This window comes from Gavia stellata, chromosome 2 (genome assembly GCF_030936135.1).
Source record: "Gavia stellata isolate bGavSte3 chromosome 2, bGavSte3.hap2, whole genome shotgun sequence".
Classification (NCBI taxonomy): domain Eukaryota; kingdom Metazoa; phylum Chordata; class Aves; order Gaviiformes; family Gaviidae; genus Gavia; species Gavia stellata.
Window position 1 is genome coordinate 11093588 of NC_082595.1, and position 21855 is coordinate 11115442.

Here is a 21855-nt window from a genome sequence, read left to right on the forward strand (position 1 = left end):
TTCCTTCCACGCATGTGTGTACCTTCCTCCCCCAGGTTGAAGGTTTCTCTATCCTGATAAGAAATTATGTGGTTTAATTAAGTTTTTCACTTTTCAGTTGGACTTTCTTCTCCTTCAGCATTGCATAATGTAACCACCATGTTACCGAAGGATGCTGCAGGAGATAGGTCAGGATATCACAGAATCACGAAGATTGGAAAAGACCTGAAAGATCATCAAGTCCAACCAAAAAAAAACCCAAAAACAAAACTCCACACAACAAAACACCCACACGACACAACACCATGCCCATCAAGCCACGTCCCACAATGCCATATCCACATGCTCCTTGAATACCTCCAGGGAGGGTGACTCAACCACCTCCCTGGGCAGTCTATTCCATTGTGTCACCACTGTCTCAGTAAAGAAATTTTTCCTAATATCCAGTCTGAATCTCCCTTGGCGCAACTTGAGGCCATTTCCTCTTGTCCTGTCACTCATCACTATGGAGAAGAGACCAACACCCACCTCTTTGAAATGGCCTTTCAGGTAGTTGTAGAGAGCAATGAGGTCTCCCCTCAGCCTCCTCTTCTCCAGACTGAACAACCCCAGTTCCCTCAGCCACTCCTCATCAGACTTGTGCTCCAGACCCCTCACCAGCTTCGTCGCCCTTCTCTGGACACGCTCCAGCACCTCTATGTCCTTCTTGTAGTGAGGGGCCCAAAACTGAACACAGGATTCGAGGTGCGGCCTCACCAGAGCAGAGTACAGAGGCATGATCACCTCCCTGCTCCTGCTGGCCACACTATTTCTGACACAGGCCAGGATGCCGTTGGCCTTCTTGGCCACCTGGGCACACTGCTGGCTCATCTTCAGCCGGCTGTCGATCAGCACCCCCAGGTCCTTTTCTGCGGGGCAGCTTTCCAGCCACTCGTCCCCAAGCCTGTAGCGTTGCCTGGGGTTGTTGTGGCCAAAGTGCAGGACCCGGCACTTGGCCTTGTTGAACTTCATCCAATTGGCCTTGGCCTATCGATCCAGCCTGTACTCCCAGTTTTCTTATCTGTAGAATAGCAATGATTTTTTTTTTTAATTTCATGTTCAGTTAAACTTGTCAATTTCCTTATAAAAGTACACCAGATAACAAGGCACTACAAGGAAAAAAAAATCTACATTGTACAAGAAACGTGATTGTTACTGATCATTCAGTCAGAACAGCCTATGCCATAAGTTCTGTTTACCAATCACAACTAAGCATAGCTATGAACATCAGGCATGTAACAACAAACCATGTGAAGAATTCTGTAGGGTAATTTCAGTTAACAGGTATGTCGGAGAGAACGTAATCTTCTCTCAGACATTCTTGAAATAAAAATAAAAAATAAGTGCGTAAATTATTCAAGGTGGATTATTTGCTCAGCTTTAGCTGTCACTTAATAAAGCAGCCTTTGCAATTTGCAATATAGCCTGTATCTTCCTTACAATAGAGAAATAAATTGCATGTCTAAATTAGTCTGTGTGACTGCTGTACGGCATTACATAAACCAAAGGCAAACTACACTTAATCCTTAAAGGATCCAATTCATATGAAACATTTTCAAGTTCTGAAATCATTTAGCCTTGCAGATGAGTATATAAAAGTGTATCGTGTAGCCCTGGAATTTGGAGTGTATTGTGTACACTTGCATAATATCCTTCCAGATCAGTTCTGTGTAATACCCAAGAGACAGATATATTCTCAGTTCAGTCTTACGTTCTTATAACAAAGCACTGACTTTGATTGACTTGGATTAATATGAGTACTGAGTTGGAAGAAATTGCACACAGGTCAGCAGTGAAAAAATGTACTAAGATTGCCTTCACCATTAATTTGACGTAGAGACAAGCATAAAAATGAGTAAAATAAAAAAAAAAATTCTTTGCAATGTTTACAGTAAAAATTCAAAGAAATTGATGCATTTTATATGAAGTTTGATTTGTTGGGATGAAAGACATATTTTTGAATTCTGTCCAAAATTTCTGCTGAAGTAAAGAAATTACTGATGTTCATGCAACACAAGCTTTGGATTTGACGTATCAAAGAAAGAAAACCAAAAAAGTAGAAAATTACATTTAAACCAGGTGATTTATTTGTGATTCATTCTAATACAAATGGGTCAGAAAAGGAAGACAGCAAGAAAAGCCGCTGTATTACTATGGTTTTCTATGTTAATGTGTAAGTGTATGAGTGGGGTTATGTAGAAGTGAAAGTTAGCTAGCAGAAAGCTGCTTGGATGAAATACAATTCTGTCTTCTGTAGCTCACTGTTCTTCCATTTACACAGTTGGTGTTGCGTAGGGTAAAGCGCTGACGTACACTCAGCACTTCGTGGAAGACAGAGACAAATCACACGGTCCCTGCCCTGAAGAGAACTGAGTGAAGCACAGGTCGTGCAGGACTTCCATTAAAAGACTGTTTTCAACTTAGCTTTGCTTTTAACTTTTCTAAGCCTACCCGTTTGGGCTGATGCTGCTTTATCCATCTGAGACTCACATATCTCTTTGAGCTACTCTTGCTTAAAAACTTGCCCATTTATCCAAATGTGGTTAGAGAAAAGGGGTTGTTTTGTCACTGTTAAAAACAATCACCATTTACATGCACTTCATTCGGCAGCTCTAGTTTCTCTGCTTTGGAGCAGACCTTTCAGGCTGAGCCATTGGCAATCTGAAAACCTGACTTTATAGCAGGTCTTTGAAAAGTTAAAATTTACTCATGTTCAGGAGAGATTTGCTACATTTTGACTTAACAAATATCATCTTAAAAGATTCCTCCTGAATTAAATGTGTTCTGGGCAGGGACCATAAGGTCTGGCTGCAGCTTTCTTTAAAATATGCAGGGGAAAAGGGATTGTAGTAGAAGCGTGAAATAAGCCTGCATAGCTAGTTGTTGTTTCTTCATTTAGGGCAGCTTGAAGACCTAAACTGTCTTTCAATGCACCTTTTACATTTTTTTACACTACAAAGGTACACATTTCCTTAGTGCAGCCTGAGAATGTAGATTGTTTGGAACTGCAGTAATCAAGAAGCTAATGGTAGAAGTCCAGCTGAGCAGATGATATGCCATTGCTGGGGCTAGCAGGGTACTTCCCTGGTCCTCCAGCCTTTTAGTCTGGACCTTTTTAATCTCTCCACACCATTTGCTAGAGGAAGTGCTAGTTCTTGTGTTATGTTTCCAATTGCATGTGTGCATAGAAAATTTAATGAAAATTATAGAAAATAATGGCATAGTATCAAAATTAACTTTTTGTGAGTATTTTCTGGAAATACATGGAAGGACTGGATAAGAGGCCTTGTTAGAAAAGGATTTATATTGTGTTAATGTGTATGTACAAATATCTGAATGACCAAGAAAACCATTTTTGGTCTTACTAGAAAATAATAAATTCTAAGTTAAATATGACTGACATAATTATAGTCCAAGATTGAAGAGAAAATCCCTATTCTCTAGGAAATCTGAAGGAAGCAAGTGATTCTTGGACCCAGGTTGGTTCCAACCCTTTCTGCTTGAAACTGGGGTAATTTTTGGAATTCAGGAAAATATTCCAGTAAAAGGCTAGAGAGAGGAAGGAGAAGACCCTTGAAATTAGGGTGAAAGCCTTTTTTTTTTCTCTAGGTAGCAGTGGGGAAAGAAGTGTCTTGTCCTTAAATGTTCAGACTTCTGCAGAATTTGGCAATGACTCCCAGAGAGCCTGACTGAGCAGCAGATCTTCACTTATGTGAATTGTTCAGAGTTGCTGAAGTGGTCTTGCTGATCCCTGCAAGGGGGCCCTGCATGTATGGATGGTAGACTGGAGGTTAGTCTTGTGGATTTAATTAGAGACTGGGAGCCTTTAAGCCTTTATTTAACAACTAAAAAACAAAGCTTGAAAACAACTGTGTCTTCAGAGCTGCGTAATGGATGAGGAAAATCACATTTACTTAGAAGGTTTAGTTAAAAAGAAAAAACAAAACCCCCACACAAAAGAGTTTATCCCAAGAGTAAAGCAGTTTATCCCAAGTATTGCATCCCAGCTGTTCTGCATTTATTATGTTCTTGCTATCCTTATTTGAGCTAAAAACATTCAAAAGAATGAACTTTTTTATTGACTTCCGGTTTAGCAAAGAGTATTGGTCATACAATCATAGAATATCCTGAGTTGGAAGCGACCCATGAGAATCATTGAGTTCCACTCCTGACTCCACAAAGGGCAGGTAAAGGTGAATAAGATAGGAAGGGAAATCAAGGCAGTAATTCATTATGAGCAAGGAAAATCATTGCCCTCCACAAGGACAGTTTGCTGTTGCTATTCTTTTTGCTGCTATCAAAGCTGAAGAGAAATAACAGAATGTAGATATTACGTAAGTATGAAAGTATGCCGTAAGAGAATGTCAAAGAATGGGAATTTACAGTCTAGACCTGGCTGCCTTCTTCACTATCAGGGACCAAGTGGGATATGTAAATTTTTTTTTTTTTTTGGGGGGGGGGGGGGGGGGGGGGGCGGGGCGGAGGGGGGGGAGAATTTTGCAAAGGATGCACATAGATTTACTTTTAAGATCACATACGAGTTGAGGAAGTGAAATTTGAATGTTCCTGAAATACAGATCTTTTATTTTTATTTACAAAGCTATAACATTGACAAGATTGGAGACTGTGGTTTTAACATGCTGTTGTAGGAGAGCTTGGTCTGCCATGTTTTGTTTCAGCAGGATATTAAATGCTTCATTTGCTTTGTGTGGAGAAATTCCTGCTGATTTAATTTGATCTAATTGCAATCTTAAAGGAACGTTATAAGAATAATTGTTTGTTTTCTTTACAATTGTTTTAGCTTACTCATTTAGCCATAAGCATTTCATTCAGATTTAGACACAAGAGGCTTGATTCAGATTTTGGTGGGACAGATTTGCATCCAGATAGGACAGTGCAAACTGCAAGGGCAACTGCACCACAGAGATGGTTTATTTTAGAGGAGGGAAAATAGCAGTGCAGAAGTATTGTCTGTCTTAGGACTTCTCAGTGGAAAAGCATGGCATCTTCTACACAATCATGTGAAGATTGCTTCTCAGCAAGCTTGAAGATGTTGGATAAGTTAACTGTGCTGAGCCCAGGCTGCTATATTTAGACTGTTCCCAGTACCTGAGCTAACTCAGGTTTCCTAAACTAAATTGTTTTGTGTACAATTCCATTTTCCGAATTTAATTGTGTGGTTTGGGGCCTGTTGTTATTTAATGCCAAGTCTTTGAAAAGGTCCCTTATTTCTCTACTTCATTTTTCACCTGAGTTTTAAATTTAGGTCCACCTGCCTGTGTTAAAAATGCCAAGCTGCTATGCTCTTAGGCTTAAGAAGTGGTTGCAGGATTATGGATAGCCTTAGAGTTTTCTTATTATTTTTAAAGACAGTATCTTTGAAGGTGGCAGGATCAGTAGCCCAACTGAAGTGTATCTACACCAATGCACGCAGCACGGGCAACAAACAGGAGGAGCTGGAAGCCATTGTGCAGCAGGAAAACTATGACCTAGTTATTATCATGGAAACATGGTGGGATGACTCGCACAACTGGAGTGCTGCAGTGGATGGCTGTAAACTCTTCAGAAAGGATAGGCAAGGAAGGAGAGTTGGTGGGGTAGCCCTGTATGTTAGGGAGTGTTTTGATTGTCTACAGCTTAATGATGGTGACAGTAGGGTTGAGTATTTATGGGTAAGAATCAGGGGGAAGGCCAAAAAGGCAGATATCATGGTGGGAGTCTGTTACAGACTACCCAACCAGGATGAAGAGGCAGATGAAGTATTCTGTAGGCAGCTGGCAGAAGTCTCACAATCATTAGCCCTTGTTCTTGTGGGGGACTTCAACTTACCAGATGTCTGCTGGAAATGCATCAGAGAGGAAACAGTCTCAAAGGTTCCTGGAGTGTGTGGAAGATAACTTCCTGACACAGCTGGTGAGTGAGCCAACTAGGGAAGATGCCCCGCTGGACCTGTTGTTTGCAAACAGGGAAGGGCTTGTGGGTCATGTGATGGTTGGAGGCCGTCTTGGGCATAGCGTTCACGAAATGATAGTTTTTGATTCTTGGAGAAGTAAAGAAGAGGGGTCAGCAGAACTGCTACCTTGGACTTTCGGGAGGCAGACTTTGGCCTGTTTGACAGAGTCCCTTGGGAGGCAGTCCTGAAGGGCAAAGGAGTCCAGGAAGGCTGGACATTCTTCAAGAAGGAAATCTTAAAGTCTCAGGAGAAGGCCATCCCCACATGCTGAAAGATGAGCTGGCAGGGAAGAAGACCAGCCTGGCTGAACAGAGAGCTTTGGCTGGAACTCAGGGAAAAAAAAGAGAGTTTATGACCTTTGGGAGAAGAGGCAGGCAACTCAGGAGGACTACAAGGATGTCGTGAGGTTTCGCAGGGAGAAAATTAGAAGGGCCTAGGCCCAACTAGAACTTAATCTGGCTACTGCCATAAAACACAACAAAAAATGTTTCTATAAATACATTAGCAACAAAAGGAGGGCTAAGGAGAACCTCCGTCCTTTATTAGATGCAGGGGGAAACACAGTGACAAAGGATGAGGGAAAAGGCTGAGGTACTTAATGCCTTCTTTGCCTCAGTCTTTAATAGTAAGACCAGTTGTTCTCCAGGTACCCAGCCCCCTGAGCTGGAAGGCAGGGACAGAGAGCAGAATGAAGCCCCCATAATCCAAGGGGAAATGGTTAGCAACCTGCTACACCACTTAGACACACACAAGTCTATGGGGCCGCATGGAATTCACCCAAGGGTACTGAGGGAGCTGGCAGAAGCGCTTGCCAAGCCACTTTCAATCACTTATCAGCAGTCCTGGCTAACTGTGAGGTCCCAATTGACTGGCAGTTAGCAAATGTGACACCCATCTACAAGAAGAGCCAGAAGGAGGATCCGGGGAACTACAGGCCTGTCAGTCTGACCTCGGGGCCAGGGAAGGTTATGGAGCAGATCATCTTGAGTGCCATCACGTGGCACGTACAGGACAATGAGGTGATCAGGCCCAGTCAGCATGGGTTTATGAAAGGCAGGTCCTGCTTGACCAACCTGATCTCCTTCTATGACCAGGTGACCCACTTAGTCGATGAGGGAAAGGCTGTGGATGTAGTCTAGGTAGACTTTAGTAAAGCCTTTGACACTGTTTCCCACAGCATTCTCCTGGAGAAACTGGCTGCTCGTGGCTTGGACGGGTGTACTCTTTGCTGGGTAAAAAACTTGCTAATGGCTGGGCCCAAAGAGTTGTGGTGAATGGAGTTACATTCAGTTGGTGGCCGGACACAAGTGGTGTACCCAGGGCTCAGTATTGGGGCCAGTTTTGTTTAATATCTTTATCAGTGATCTGGACAAGGGGATCGAGTGCTCCCTCAGCAAGTTTGCAGATGACACCAAGTTGGGCGGGAGTGTTGATCTGCTTGAGGGTAGGAAGGCTCTGCAAAGGGATCTGAACAGGCTGGATCGATGGGCCAAGGCCAATTGTATGAGGTTCAACAAGGCTAAGTGCTGGGTCCTGCACTTGGGTCACAACAACCCCATGCAACGCTACAGGCTTGGGGAAGAGTGGCTGGAAAGCTGCCTGGTGGAAAAGGACCTGGGGGTGTTGATTGACAGCCGGTTGAATATGAGCCAGCAGTGTGCCCAGGTGGCCAAGAAGGCCAACGGCATCCTGGCCTGTATCAGAAATGGTGTGGCCAGCAGGAGTAGGGAGGTGATCGTGCCTCTGTACTCGGCTCTGGTGAGGCCGCACGTCGAATCCTGTGTTCAGTTTTGGGCCCCTCACTACAAGAAGGACATTGAGGTGCTGGAGCGTGTCCAGAGAAGGGCGACGAAGCTGGTGAAGGGTCTAGAGCAGAAGCCTTATGAGGAGCGGCTGAGGGAACTGGGGTTGTTTAGCCTGGAGAAGAGATGCTCAGGGGAGACCTTATCGGTCTCTACAACTACCTGAAAGGAAGTTGTAGCCAGGTGGGTGTCAGTCTCTCTTCCCAAATAACAAGCGATAGGACAACAGAAAATGTCCTCAAATTGCACCAGGGGAGGTTTAGATTGGATATTAGGAAGAATTTCTTCCCTGAAAGCATTGTCAAGCACTGGAACTGGCTGCCCAGGGAAGTGGTTGAGTCACCCTCCCTGGAGGTATTTGAAAGACATGTGGATGAGGCACTTAGGGACATGGTTTAGTGATGGACTTGGCAGTGTTAGGTTAATGGTTGGACTTGATTATCTTAAAGGTCTTTTCCAACCTAAATGATTCTATGATTCTATGATCTAATGTCACAGCATTGTCTGTGCTGTTGAATAAGACTGTAACGTGCCCAGCAGTGCTTTGAAAAAGGAATGATTGACATTAAAATCCAGCTTTATGTTCAGTAGTTCTATTGTGCGTTTTCTATTTACAGTTTAAAGCTTTTTTTTTTTCAGGTTGACATATATAGGCAGATTGGACAAGTTGCATGTTTCTATGAAGTGATTCAGTGAACATCAACTGAAGGAGTGATTTTAAAAGTCTGATTTTCTGAACTTGTGTCCAAGCACAGTATTAGCAAAAGAGTTAGAAATGGAGATCAGGCTAAACTTTTTAAAAGAGATTGACATAAAAAGGTTTACATTAATACAAAATTCTAATATCACGGTGGATGTAGGAGCAGCACTAAAACTTTTATTGAGAAATGTAGGTTTATTCCAAGTGGTGTTTTTGGACAGAGTATTCCTTATTCTTGTGCTCCAGACACGTAGAATATGTAGTGTGAGCTGACATCAGGAGTTGCCTGTTTGAGACTTCAGCCAGATATTACTTGTTCTGCGTCTAACTTCTGGTAGAGCATTAAAAGTAGGAATCACCAAAGTCCCTGTCTACTGATGTCTGTAGATGGTCTAAGACTGTGCAGTGTATTGGAGAAACAGATTTTTAAAACACTTGATGAATGACTTGCTGGAAGAACTGGGGAAGAGCGGAATTCCCTGTGGATAGAGGTCTCGGTCATGAACTTCTTGGTACTTCAAATTAATTGATTATTTTTTTTCTACGGTTTCACGTTTTATTGTTGCAAATTTATGCAACTTGGCATAATGTGCTCTTAAGCAGTCTGACACCACCACGTGTGGAAGAAGTCCCTTTTGGAAGGTGGTAATGTCTGGCAGGTTGCTGGCGACAGTGATCCATGATGCACGGGCAGCTGAAATTGAGATGTGGTAGAGATGAGTCTCTCTGTTCCAGCATGTTCCTTGGTATCTCGGGCTGTGTTTGGAAGGCTTACGCATCACATTTGTCTGTGTACTCCAAACAGAGATGTGAAGAGGTAGAAATTATAATTTAACAAAGAAATCAAAACTGGGTTTCTATAAAGGCCTTGATTTCTGGCAGGTGAAGCACTAAATTAATTTTTATTTTTGTTTTGGGTAGGGTTTTGTCTCTGCCTTAGAATTTTGGAGGAAGAAGGATAATTTTTTTTTCACTGAAAAGCCAGGTTAAAAAAAAATTCCAAAATTAAATCTTCATGGAACACTTATTTTTCTTTGTTTTCTCCAAGTTTCAAATTCAAACTTTCTTCAGAGGTATGTTTCTGAAACATTGTTAAATTTATCCTCAAGGTATTGCTAGAAATATTAAATAAAATGAAGTATACTATAGCTATGAACTTTATGAGGTTTTCAATATATTTACTTTATATATTTCAGAAGGCAAAATCTAGTATTTTAAACTCTTTGAATGCTTTTGTCGGAAATAAAGCCCCAAAATTTGGGGGTTTTTTTTATGTAAGCTTCAAGCAATAGCTATAACATAAAGCCAGTTTCTAAGTCATCAAGGAATAACTCTGAGGACATTGCAATTTGAGCCTCTCATATAGGTTTTCTGATTAGAGAACTAGCACTGTCCATGTGATGACAACACAGATTGAGCTGTGTTTTTCCTATTACTTAACCAATGCAAATAAATTCAAATACATTTGTGACTCTAATTGTTTGAGGTGGCAACTTCCATGTCTTCAGAGTTTGTACAAACTGCCGACGTATTTATAACACTTTTTCCAGTAACCATTAAAAAGCAAATAAGGATAAAAGATTCAGATTCTGGTGAAGCCTCCTAGCTTTTTGTGAATAAGCCTGGTAGGACCCAGTTGACATTTTGAAAGTCAACTTCTCATCACAATAAGTCAAGTAGTGAAATATAATCCATGCTCTATTCAGAACATTCACATTAATTATAATAATAATAGAAATCTTAGCTGTAACTAATTCCTGCTGTTGCTACTCATCCCGTGCTCTAAAATAAATGTTTTTGTTTTGTCTGCACAGTAATGTGCTTCAACAGAGAAAATTGGTGCAGTTGTATAGTAAACTGTCTGCAAAATCTTGCCAAGCTGTGTTTTAAAACATGAACAGATACACTGTGTTTTTATTTGTGCACTAGGCAAATGACTGAAAGTGCAACTTCAGTTTATCATCACTGTAAGACTTCATTTGTGTTCTGTGGCATTGATACTCTGGCTTTTTTTCCTTAAGGTCTTATTAGAGGAAAAGAGTGGTTAAAACCTCTGATTAATGAAAAATAGTATATTCTCTGCCGTGCAGTTGGCCATTCACTTCTCATTACGTGTCTCAGTTTGCACTTGAGAAATCTTAAGAAAATCCAAAGCAGCAAATCACTTCCATGCATCATCTCCTGCCAGCTGTACTGTGTTGGAGGACCAAACTACAGGCTATTCAGTAGCTGTCAAGTTGTGCAGTTTATCTGTGGGATAGATACCGAGTACTTTACCTTGATGCCAAATGGTAGCTCTGTTTTTTCTGGCTGGCAGGTATTTGTTGTCTTAAAACAATGCACCAAGAAGAAACAATTTTATTTTGCTCTGGTGCCTCTATTTTCCTTAAATCTTTCTTCTCTCTGTAAAATGGGAAAATTTAAACTGCATGCCTTACTCAGGTGAGGAGGAGATGAGGGAAGAGAGGGAAGGGAAAGATTTTCAGTATAAGCCAAATAGACACATGGCGGTCACAGAGTGGGGTAGCCTGAGTCTCACATCACTGGCTTTGAACACTAGAGGTAAATACACTGTCCTTAGTGGAATTATGCTTGAATACAATTGGTAGGACCCTGTGACGTGAACTAACTTCAGATCCTCTGGTTCTGTTCAAATCTGTTTGGGGGGAGGGGGCAGGCCAAGTTTTTTGTTTGTTTTTAAATTTCACCAGCATTTTAACTGAGCAGTCACTAGAATAGAGACTGGCACACAAAGGATCTGTGTTTGACTTTATGGCGGTTGGTATCTCCCACTGCTTGGAGGTGGAGAACAAATCCCGAGGGTGCAGGCCAGCGTGGGTGCTTTGGGGAGCTGTGCTGGGAAAGTCATTGTGCAGGTGCGGCAGCTGCTGTGGATCAAAATCACAGATAACAGTATTTGCTGACACGTGATTTCCAAGATATGCTTAGTGCTGCATTGCTACTGAGGTACCATCAAGCAGGGTTTGGTCATGCTAGCTTGTCTTTGGGTTTGCTGAGACTGTCAGATCACAATTCTTCCATAGTTCAAAGATGCAGATGAAGGCAGATCTGGAAGGGACCTGAGCTAGATTCCAGTGTTGGCTGCTATAACTACTATTACTATTGATTTGAGAATGATTCTAACAAATATTTTGTCTGATGTACTGAAAATCCGTGGATTCGTGTGAATCTCATCAAAGTCCATACTGACTTGGAAGACTTTCAAGCACATGAATCTATGGCCTCATCTTCTCACCCAGCTGCTATCACACGAAAACTGCACCACGACTCCCAGACACCCAGAACCCAAAAGTGAACTAAGCAGATTGTCAGTCAAAATATTTCACATAGAGTCATATTTTTTCAGAATAGGGTGGAATATCTTCTGTCTGAGAGCTCTTCAATACTTCCTTTGTAGGAGTGAAGAAACTAAGGGTTGTTCCAATAGGCACATCAAGGCAATACAGCTGTAATGTGCAAGCGTGGTTCTTTTCTTGAACAGGATTAGCAAAACACTTGGCTAAGTTGCAATGATCAGATTTTCATTGCTGGTGCTACTTTCAGGAGAGAGAGTGGATGTGGCTTGACCTGCCTGACTCCGGCTGAATTTGCAGTAGTAACAGAGAAATCCTCTTTTCACTTACAAGATGAATAGCAAATTTGATATGGAGAAAAGATTGGGAAAGAATAAATATGGTAACAGAAGGTGCTGGTTTTATAAAATAATTCTTCAGTGTTTAAATACATCAGGGTTTGGGGACTTGTTATAATTAAAACAAACAAGCAAACATAAAAGGCAGAAAGCTATTTGGCTTTCCAGTGCATACTGAGCTGATGGTGGAAAAGGTCCTCAGCCCACAAATCCAGCCGGGAATATAAATGATTGATGGTAAAAGCTTAGATCATCCACTTTAAGTGTGATTGACAGATAGTGTTCCTGGCAAATGCCTGGAATTCAGCAAGCTGGGAATGAGAAATGCAAAGTACTGACAAACAAACGGCCATCTGCATTTCTCTAGCTTTTTAATCTTTCTTCAGAGGTAAGGTGAAATATATAAAGCCTGGAGTTATACATAAAAAGAGGCTTTTGACTCAGGTCCTCTAATGCAGCCATTAGACTTTGCCAACCACCTTCTGACATGCTTAGAAGTCTCACCTTACTCTTCTTGCTTTCCAGTTACAGATGTTTTTGATAAAACACCCACTTCATCTGCCCTTTTTTTTTTTCTTCCTTTTTCCTGAGTGATTGATCTTATTTTATGGAGAACATATAAACGAAGGGAGATGGTATACAGTTCCTTATTATGTATAAAAGGACAATTGTTTTAATCCAGTGCAGATACTCCTGGGTGGAATTTTAATTCCTGCTTGCTATAAAGACTTCCTACTGCTCCTTTTTTCCCCATTTTTCTAAGAATGTCAAACACAAGGTTTTTAGAGTCTGGCAATCTAGATTGATTCTTTTGGTATGCATCATTTAGAAACTGAATCAGAAACAAAGCAGTGTGATGATTGCATGTGTGCCTTGCTTTGGGAATTGAACTGTAATGTAGGATTGATTTTTATTTTTTTTTATTTTTTTTTTTTTTACTACATCACTGGCTGTTAACTCAATTAACGACAAGGAAATTGTTAATGATAGAAAACAGTACAACTTCTTATTTTAGCCTGGTTTGTTTCTTAAAAATTGAGGCTTCTGTGATCAGACTGGGTTTGTGGTTCATGTGTTGCTTTTCTCTGGTTGGGCTCAGTGGGCACCCAGCAGACGTAGCTCCTTCATGTGCCGTTCTTGCCACCAATGGGAAGCGGCATTCTGGGGTGGCAGGGAACTGTAGCAAGGGGAGTTTTTTGGGTGTTACAAATAGCAAGGGGAAGCTGGGGTTGCTGCCATAGGAGGACACAGTTGTGTCTTTCCGTGTTATGTGAAAAGCAGAATTAAATTGTAAAAAGAGTAAGACATAACTAACTTCTCTGTCTTTTCATATGTAGGCAAAGCAGCACCATGCAGTTCGTACTTATATTGTACTAATCATTCTTCATGTTACTGTGGGGCAATAATTATTGTCATTTTAAGGTAGGGAAACTTGTCTGGAAATGTTAAGAAATATGCTTAGAAATGAGCTAGAATTCCTCTCCCCTGTGCTTGGACTACCAGCTCTATCTGTTGCTCATCAGTAATGGCACATTTCAATACTTGATAGATTCCAGAGTGTTAATTAAAACAGTTGTTTAGCTAATTGCCTGGAAGATTGCAAGTAAAAGCATATTTATTCCAAAGGCAAACAATCCATTTTTACCCAGTGAAGCATATCAGTTTTTATGGTGCATAAAAATTGTTTCACTTCAATTTTCAATATATTGTGTGTTTGTCTGTCTAAAAGCCTTGTAGATGATGATCTATTTTAAGTGCATGGAAGCTTTTTTCTTAGGCCATTTTTAATGTATCTACTGAAAAAGCATATGTTTAAATAATTGAAAACGTGAAAAGTCATTGCCATTAAAATGAAAAGTTGCTTACTGCACCGGGCTATTGGACTATCACCATGCTTACTGATATGCAGCCTTTGTAGTATTTCTGGATGTTGGCACTATCCTATGTAAAGAGGCTAGAGGTGGAAGAAAGGGTGTCAGTATGGTGCCTTTGCCTAACTTTGTGAGGAAAAAATGTGCTTATGGAACTGGTGATTTCAGTGTATATATGCATTTAAAATGGAAATATAGTCTATGCTCCTCCAAAGTGTTCAGGGACTAAACTGGTCCCTGGCAGGTGGACTGCATAGCGCTTTTGTGGAAGGCTGGGAGGACATCAGTGTGAACCACAGCTTATTGCACTACAGCGTAGCTTGCCATCGGGCTGATAGCTTCTCCTCAAAGAGAAAATGCTTATCATCTAATGGAAGAGATTATGTAATGGTGGAAGCACAGCTCAAGGGCTGAGATGGGAGTTCTGCGTTTAATTTAGAAGTTTTCTTGACCTCTTTACTCATGATAGTTCTCTTGACTTTCATATAGACTTTCATACATGACTATTTATTAGGGAATGAAATCTAAAAGGGCCTGGGTGAAGACAATAAAGTAATTTCTATTTTGATGCTTTGGCTTTAAGAATTGCTATGGGCAAAGTATTACTTATATGACAAGAGACCATCTGGTCCATCCCTACCACAACTTGGTAGACACCGTGAACGTATTTCTTTGTTGTTTGTCTTAAAAGTGATGTGCAGTGGTGATACAACACAGCAGAGGTTTAAGAGGAAAATACCATTCAAAACAAGAATGGTTTTTCATTAGCAGGTAACAACTGAATATTCTTACTTTGTTAGCATTATATGTCGGAAAACAGGAAAAAAAAAAAAAAAAAAGACCATTACTCTGTAAAGGAGCTTGTAACTTTCTCCTAAACACTCCCTTTTGTGCACAGCCTGAGCTGGGGTATAACCAGTGAAATCCTGACTGGGAGCTGCTGCTCAGGCAGATTTTGGTATACTTGCCCTGCGTTGTAGTGCCCAGGCTGGTGCAAATGCCCTCATTGCAGGATTCCTCAGTAGGGATTTCAGTGGCTGCCCCAAGCTCATAGAGACAGGCATGTGGGAAGGTTGTAAGGAAATGTCCGTGTTTTCTTTCTTCCAGTGTGTAAGAGCTAAATATTCTTGCCTTGTCAGTATTATCTTGGTGATAACTAACCTGTACTCTTCTTGGTTTGGACTACGTTGTTACCTTAAACCTCTGCTGTATTATATGGGGGGGACATGCACAACTACTGAAGGATTTTGTTGAGACTCTTACCAGCTGCAATGCACTAGAGCCACCAGAGTTGTGAGATCTGCTCTCTTACACTGTTGTAAAGACAGACTTTTCTGGTGATGATCTAGCGAACTAGGGCAAACTTACTTCAATACTGATGTATAGTGGTGTTTTGTTACAGCCTGTAACTGCACTGATGCATTATATAAGATGGTTTTATTGACACAATAGTGGGTAATTGTTAGCCAGATTAAGAAAACTCAACAACATAGATGTAAGAAACAAATCCTTTGCGTGCTAGTCAAAAGAAGAAAGGGAAAAAGCATTTCCTCTTAATTAATGTCTTTGAAAGGGATCAGAAGAGAACATGAACCAAGAATGAACTGCTTTTTCTTGATTTTGTAGAGGAAAACCTTTACTGATATTTAAAGGGAACTTGTCACATGAAACACTTTGACTGTGGTTTATTCTTACGAAATTTTGCTGAGCTGTTGTAATTAACAAAAAGATAGTGGAAAAGGTTATCAATGAAATATTTCAAAGATTTTTTTTTTTCTGACCACATAAAATAGAAGAACCTTGACTGCATAAATGAGATGGAAATAGTACTGTTATTGAAAGCAATACTGCTGCTTTTCTCTAGGCAAAGGAGACGTTTTTGGTGATGTGTTCTGGAAGGAGTCTACCCTCGCCCAGTCCTGTGCTAATGTAAGGGCTTTGACTTACTGTGATCTTCATGTGATTAAGAGAGATGCCTTGCAGAAGGTGCTGGAGTTCTATACAGCCTTTTCACACTCCTTCTCCAGAAATCTCATTTTAACCTACAACTTGAGAAAAAGGGTAAGTAGCTTTGATTTTAACATACACCATGTAAATGAACACTTTAAGGACTGTCTGTATGAAAAAACTCCATTGTTTGAATTCTGGCATTCTTTGTAGCCTCTCTTATAAGAAGGTTTTTCAGAGCTTGCCTAAGAGACACTGATAGCATGTAGAGTCAAAAGGCCATAAGTATTTATTCCAGTGCTAGTTTTATAGGGAGCTGGACTGTGCATATGGGAAAGTATTTCACATTTCTATGACGTGGACAGATTCCAGCGTATTTGCGAACTGTCATACACTTGTGATAAAAAGTGTCCACTACTTTCTGCAAATGTAGTTTGTGAAGCAGCTAAAAAGATGTTAAGGGTGTTGCCTGAAGTTATAAAGAAAGTGGAAGGAAAGGCATGAAATCTAATAGATGGAACAAAAGTCAACAACAGTAATCACAATGGAAAAGTAATATGAATGTGACTGATTCTGTCAACAGGTGTTTCTTTTAGTAGCAATTACATTTTGGAATTACTTTCCTTATCTATAATGTTTCAATTTTCTTATCCTTGATTTTTTGGCTCCTCATTTCTTCCTGCGTGCCAGTTCAAGATATTTTGTCAAATGTGAATCATCATAACCTAATATCCTGTTTTAAATTCTCTGTGTAATCTTCAGTGAACCACCTAGAAGTTCATTAAAACTGTAGTAGGTGTAATTCAGTTGATATGATTTTATGATGCAATGTAGAAGACAAAAATATTACACTGAAAATAAATACATTGGAGCACCTCTACTTGCTTTTAAAGTATTATGATATCAAGATATTTGAGATCAGCTAAAGAAATATGTTTGATAGGAGATTTTTTTGTTCCTAAAAACAGTTTTCCATGGTAACTTCCAGGTGCCAAGTAAGTCCTAGATAATTACACCTGAAAAAATAGAAACATTTTCATCTTTGAAGTTGGTTTTGTAAAATTAGATTTTAAGCCTAGAGTATCGATTTTGGTGGGGTTTGGTTTTTGTTTTTTTTTTTTTTTACCTAGAGTTGGCAAACTGAAATTAAAATAGTATGATGATGTTTTCTATCTGCATATGTCATCAATATCAAAGAGTTCAGCTTTTCAGTATTGGGCAAAGAAGAATGTGCTATCCACACTTTGGTCAAATAAATGAAAGCTCTGGTAGAGGCTTTGTAATTAAAAACTAAGAAGCAAATTTATACTTGAAGATTTCCTCATAGGACCTTTTTTTCACATGACATTGAGTTCCTGCAGGGCAAGGAGAAGATATACAGCTGCAAGAAGACTGAGATATGTCCAGTTAATTATAAGTTTAAAAACCAGCTACTTACCTAGTGTTAATTAATGTAAGAAATAAAAGAAATGAAAGAATTTGGTATTGACATCACCTAAAGCATCAGTATCACTGACTGGCATATTTTAAAATAACACTGTGGGCAATGTGGTAAGATGGTCTAAGAATATATAACTACTTTTTTTTTTTTTTTTGACATCAGTAGAAATAACAAACTTTGAGGCATAGAAGGGCCAACTTTCTTAAAGCTCACAGTAACACTACCAGAGTCATATCATTTTGGATCTGCTCTGAGCCAGAAGTCCCAATTTTGGAATCAAATGCCTACTCCAGAAGTGACACTCTTTCCCTCCATGTTCTTTGGTGTACCTTTTCCCAGCCCAGGTTACAAAACACTTTTTAACCACAGTATCATAATTCCTGTGCTGTCAATTTTCTACACAAAATGTTCCTAATAAAAAGGTACATTTTATGATAGCAATTTCCATCCAGTTATTCAAATAATTGGATTTTAATTGAGTTGCAGTCAGCAGAAAAGTGGCGTTGATTGATAATGGAAGTGAGAATTTGATGGTTCTAGGTTAACAGACTGTAATTTTATTTATTTTCTTGAAAGAAGGCTGATTGCAATCAGAATGCAAATGTTAAATAATGTAAATAATACATGCTTTTGGAAATGCATAGAAGGTACGATACTTTAGAGACTGGAGATAATGCACATAAAAGGCAACTTTTTAGAGTTGGAATTTAATCTGGTTTAAATATCTGCAAATCTTTTATAGAAATAGCTCCCCAGCCTGTCGCTTCTAACACTTCTCCCGGTCTATTTCTGCAAATGGAATTTTGTAGAATTCAGACGAACTGGTACCTTCTGTGAGTTACATTTGTGATGTATTGCATATCCTTTGGAATATAAATACCAGAATTACACTTTTCATTTCAATAAACAGCTTCTTCTCTGGCTCCAAAAGTGTTCAACTAGTTGAAGTGTAGATACTGTATATTCATCCCAAATATATTCGTACAGATTACAAATACATGAAAAAGCAGCTTTGGGGATTTTTTTTGCCTGAAGGATCTCATGGGTATATTTTTAGACTTGGTTATTCCTCTGGGGTGTCCCCATCTCCAGGGTGCATATGCCTTCACTTGGCCATGGTACTGAGTCTCACTGCACAGTGCAAGGTGCTTTCCAGCCAAGTTTCGCTCAGATTAAGTGAGCTTTAGCATTGGTCCACTCTTTCACCATGTTCACATATTCCTTGTCTGCTGGGTCTCCTCCCGTCATCCCTTCCCTCATGGAGATGGGACTCCCTTTCCCAGACTCTTCGGAGTCAGTGAGCACTGATGACCTTATGAATGTCCCCCACACTTACTGGGCTCTGGATCCACTTGCTAATGATTGTGACAGAAATAAGCAGACATGCAGGTGCATTGTATGGTACCAAAAGTCTTGACCTTAGCTAACTCTAGAGCCGAATTTAGGCAAAGTAAAAAGCGTCTTCCCTCCATTCCTTGTGCTGCTCTTCCTACTGGTCTTGAATGTGCTTTGAGCTGAGCTGGGATGGCAGGATGCTTCTGTCTGTGTGTCCCCTTTATGCCCTCCCTAGAACAGGGCTGCAGTTACGAAATGTTACTGCTTGCGATATCTGAGGACTTCGTGGCCGAGGGAGACGCTTTGAGTGCTCTGTCCCTGGCAGGCCATGGCTGTCTGTGTCTGTGCTGTGAAAACTGTTTCCTTTCACTTTCTCAACAAACACCAGATAAATATCCTCTTTTCTAAAACTGCCAGCTCACTGTCAGGTGACTCCCCCAGCAGTTTCCTCAAGCGACTAAAATCCCTCCTGAAGTTATTAGCTGTCTAGTTATCTCTGGCTGGAGCTCAGCCGTAGAAAACTTTTTATTTTTCCTAAAGGGGAAGAGAAAGGAGACCTTTAATTAACTCTGCCAGTCACTGAAATTTTCACCTAACTGGAAGCAGGGGGAGAATCAGCTGCTGCATCTCTCTCTCCAACATCTTAAGAAACTGGAACTGCAGCTTGTGGCTGCAGGTGGCTGTATGTCAGACTCAAGGGCTTTGCAGCTGAAAGGAAGCTGACAGAGGATTTCTCAGAGCACTTCCTGCTGTAACTATGTTGTGAAATTAAAGCAGGTAAACCTGATGTTTCTCCCCAGTTTTGGAATCTCAGAGAGGAACCCAAGTGTAGACACTGGGGGTATGTGGGATGGCCAAGTGACAAACTCACCCTTATGGAGAGTGTGCTGGACAAAAGAGAAATGTTCCAGCTTTGGAGGGCAGCAGGATTCACAGGCTGGATGGAGGTCTGTTTTTCCCCAACAAATATTTAAACACTTCTGGGTTTCCAGCCTGGACTTCATAGCTCCGGGTTAGTAGAAGCGTAAGAAGAGAGAAGCTTGCGTGATAGCTACTTGTCATTGCCTTTTGCTTGTGATGAGGTGCAAGTCTGCTGGCACCTTTACGAATATGAAATGCCTTTGGCAGCACTTGCAAGTGTTCTGGTTTTGGCAGTTGCTTCTTCCCATGTGTATGAGCTTTGTGACCAGTATTAGCTTACGCTGGGTTGTACCACAGTGTATTTGCTCAGTTCATTCTGCTGCAGCCATAAATGATGTTATAGCTCAAATGATCGCACATGCTGCATAAAAGAGAGAATTCTTATACATAATTTATTAAGCTGAGATTTCTCTGGTAAGCCATTTTAGCCTGGATAGAGATTAAATGACTAATTCTGAATGCTTTGGAGTATCGTGATAGAAAGCGCAAGTAGCTTTTCCAGAAGCTGAAATTTGTGTCCTGGAATAAAAGAAGGAATGCAATAGGATGTAGACATGTTATTTGGGATTTTGTAAGACTGAAAGAAATGGCAAAGAACACTCTGTGTTTTTACAAAGCAAGCATGTTTTAGTGATTTAAAGCCAAATCTCCTAGTCAGAACATGCAATCACTACACTCTCAAGAAGTAACAGAATAGTCTGTCTCCCTGCCGGCGTAAGATTGCTTGCTTTTGTACATGGAATGGCATAGAACAAGCTAACCACTACAACTGTGCCAGTGGACAGGGCTCCACCACCTCTTTCTAAAAGCAATTTTAAAATATAATTGTGCTTTCCTCTTCAGCATTAGCATCACCTTTCTTCTTTTTATACTGTAAGCTCTAACTAGAGAAAGAACCTCTCTCAGATCAAACATTTCAGCTAGGAGTGCTTCAAGCCTTGATTTTAAATCTCAGGGGGCTTGGCAGCAGGTTGTTTTCAGAGAGGCAATCCATGGCCTTGTATTCTGCTTTTCCACATGACAAGTTTTCCAATTCTTTTTCATTATATAGGTTCAAAACGGTATCCCAGAATTTTTTCTGCTATGGAAGGCTGAATTGCTGGAAGATTTTAACAAAGCTTTCTTAAAATGGGAAGAGTGAAAGGTTTTAATTTTAGAATATTGGCCCATTTGATGATGGATCTTAGAATGGTCAAACTGACAGCCCTGCTTCTTTCTCTGTGTTTGTACTCACCAAAACAATCCCACAAGTCCTGTGGGAAGAGGGGGTTGACGCTTGACTGGCATGCATTTTACAGCGCTGAAAACCCAGGACACTGGACACGACTGAGACGTCTGGATGGGTCTGTGGCTTGGAAGTTATGCCGTATTAGCTGACCAGGAGGCAAAGTTGTAATTTTCCAAAACCCCTTCCAAATGCAAATAAACACTTAAGTACTCAATTCTATGCTGCTTTTTAAAAGCTGTTCAGGTAGTTGAATGTTCTTATATTCCCTGTTTCTCCATGCTAATCTAAGCAAAATATATTTTATTCTGCTTCGTCATTGGTAGATTCCACATCACATTTTTGCATGTTCTCTCTGGCTTTGGACAAGTTACTCATCTGTTAGAGACAAATAAAAGTTAACTGTTCATCTAGCTCACAGATTTTTGTGCAAATCGTCTTTACAGCCTGGACTGAAAGTGCTCTGAGGCACGTTGCATGTTGTTAGGTTTTCATGTCTGCTATGAATGATTTAAGTGATGTGACTGATGTTGAAACCCCATGCTCTGAGGAGGCTGTGCCCTTGGATTTCTTCCTTCTCCTCTCCTGCAGCTTGTTGGACACCTTCAGATAAATCCTTAATACCCAGGCTTGGAGAGGATTTGACCAGCGGCAAGCATTAACATTCATATTTCTACAGTGATTCAGCCCAGAGGAACTCCATTACCTTTCGGAGACATCATCTTATAGTTTAGTTTCCAAAAGTTTTAAACTCTAAAGTTATTTCTGTTCTATTTAAATCTATATGGCCTTGAGCCTTAGGGTCCTATGCTTATACAGAGGAAGATCTGGCTACAGACAAATAGTTTACATAGTAGGGAAGTATATGTACAATAGAAGACCTAATTAACAAAGAAGTTCTAAGACAATATGGTGGGTTGACCTTGTCTGGTTGCCAGGTGCCTACCAAGCTGCTCTATCGCTCCCTCTTCTCAACAGGACAGGGGGAGA

General features: G+C 40.5%; 1 protein-coding gene across 1 annotated transcript in view; it reads left to right on the forward strand.

The window, feature by feature from the left end:
• Window positions 1-21855, forward strand: part of KCNH1 (potassium voltage-gated channel subfamily H member 1) — a 186391-nt gene that overhangs the window by 95933 nt on the left and 68603 nt on the right. The window contains exon 10 of the mRNA XM_059833561.1: window positions 15861-16057. Coding sequence (XP_059689544.1) covers window positions 15861-16057 — 197 coding nt within the window. The remainder of the gene's footprint in view (window positions 1-15860; window positions 16058-21855) is intronic.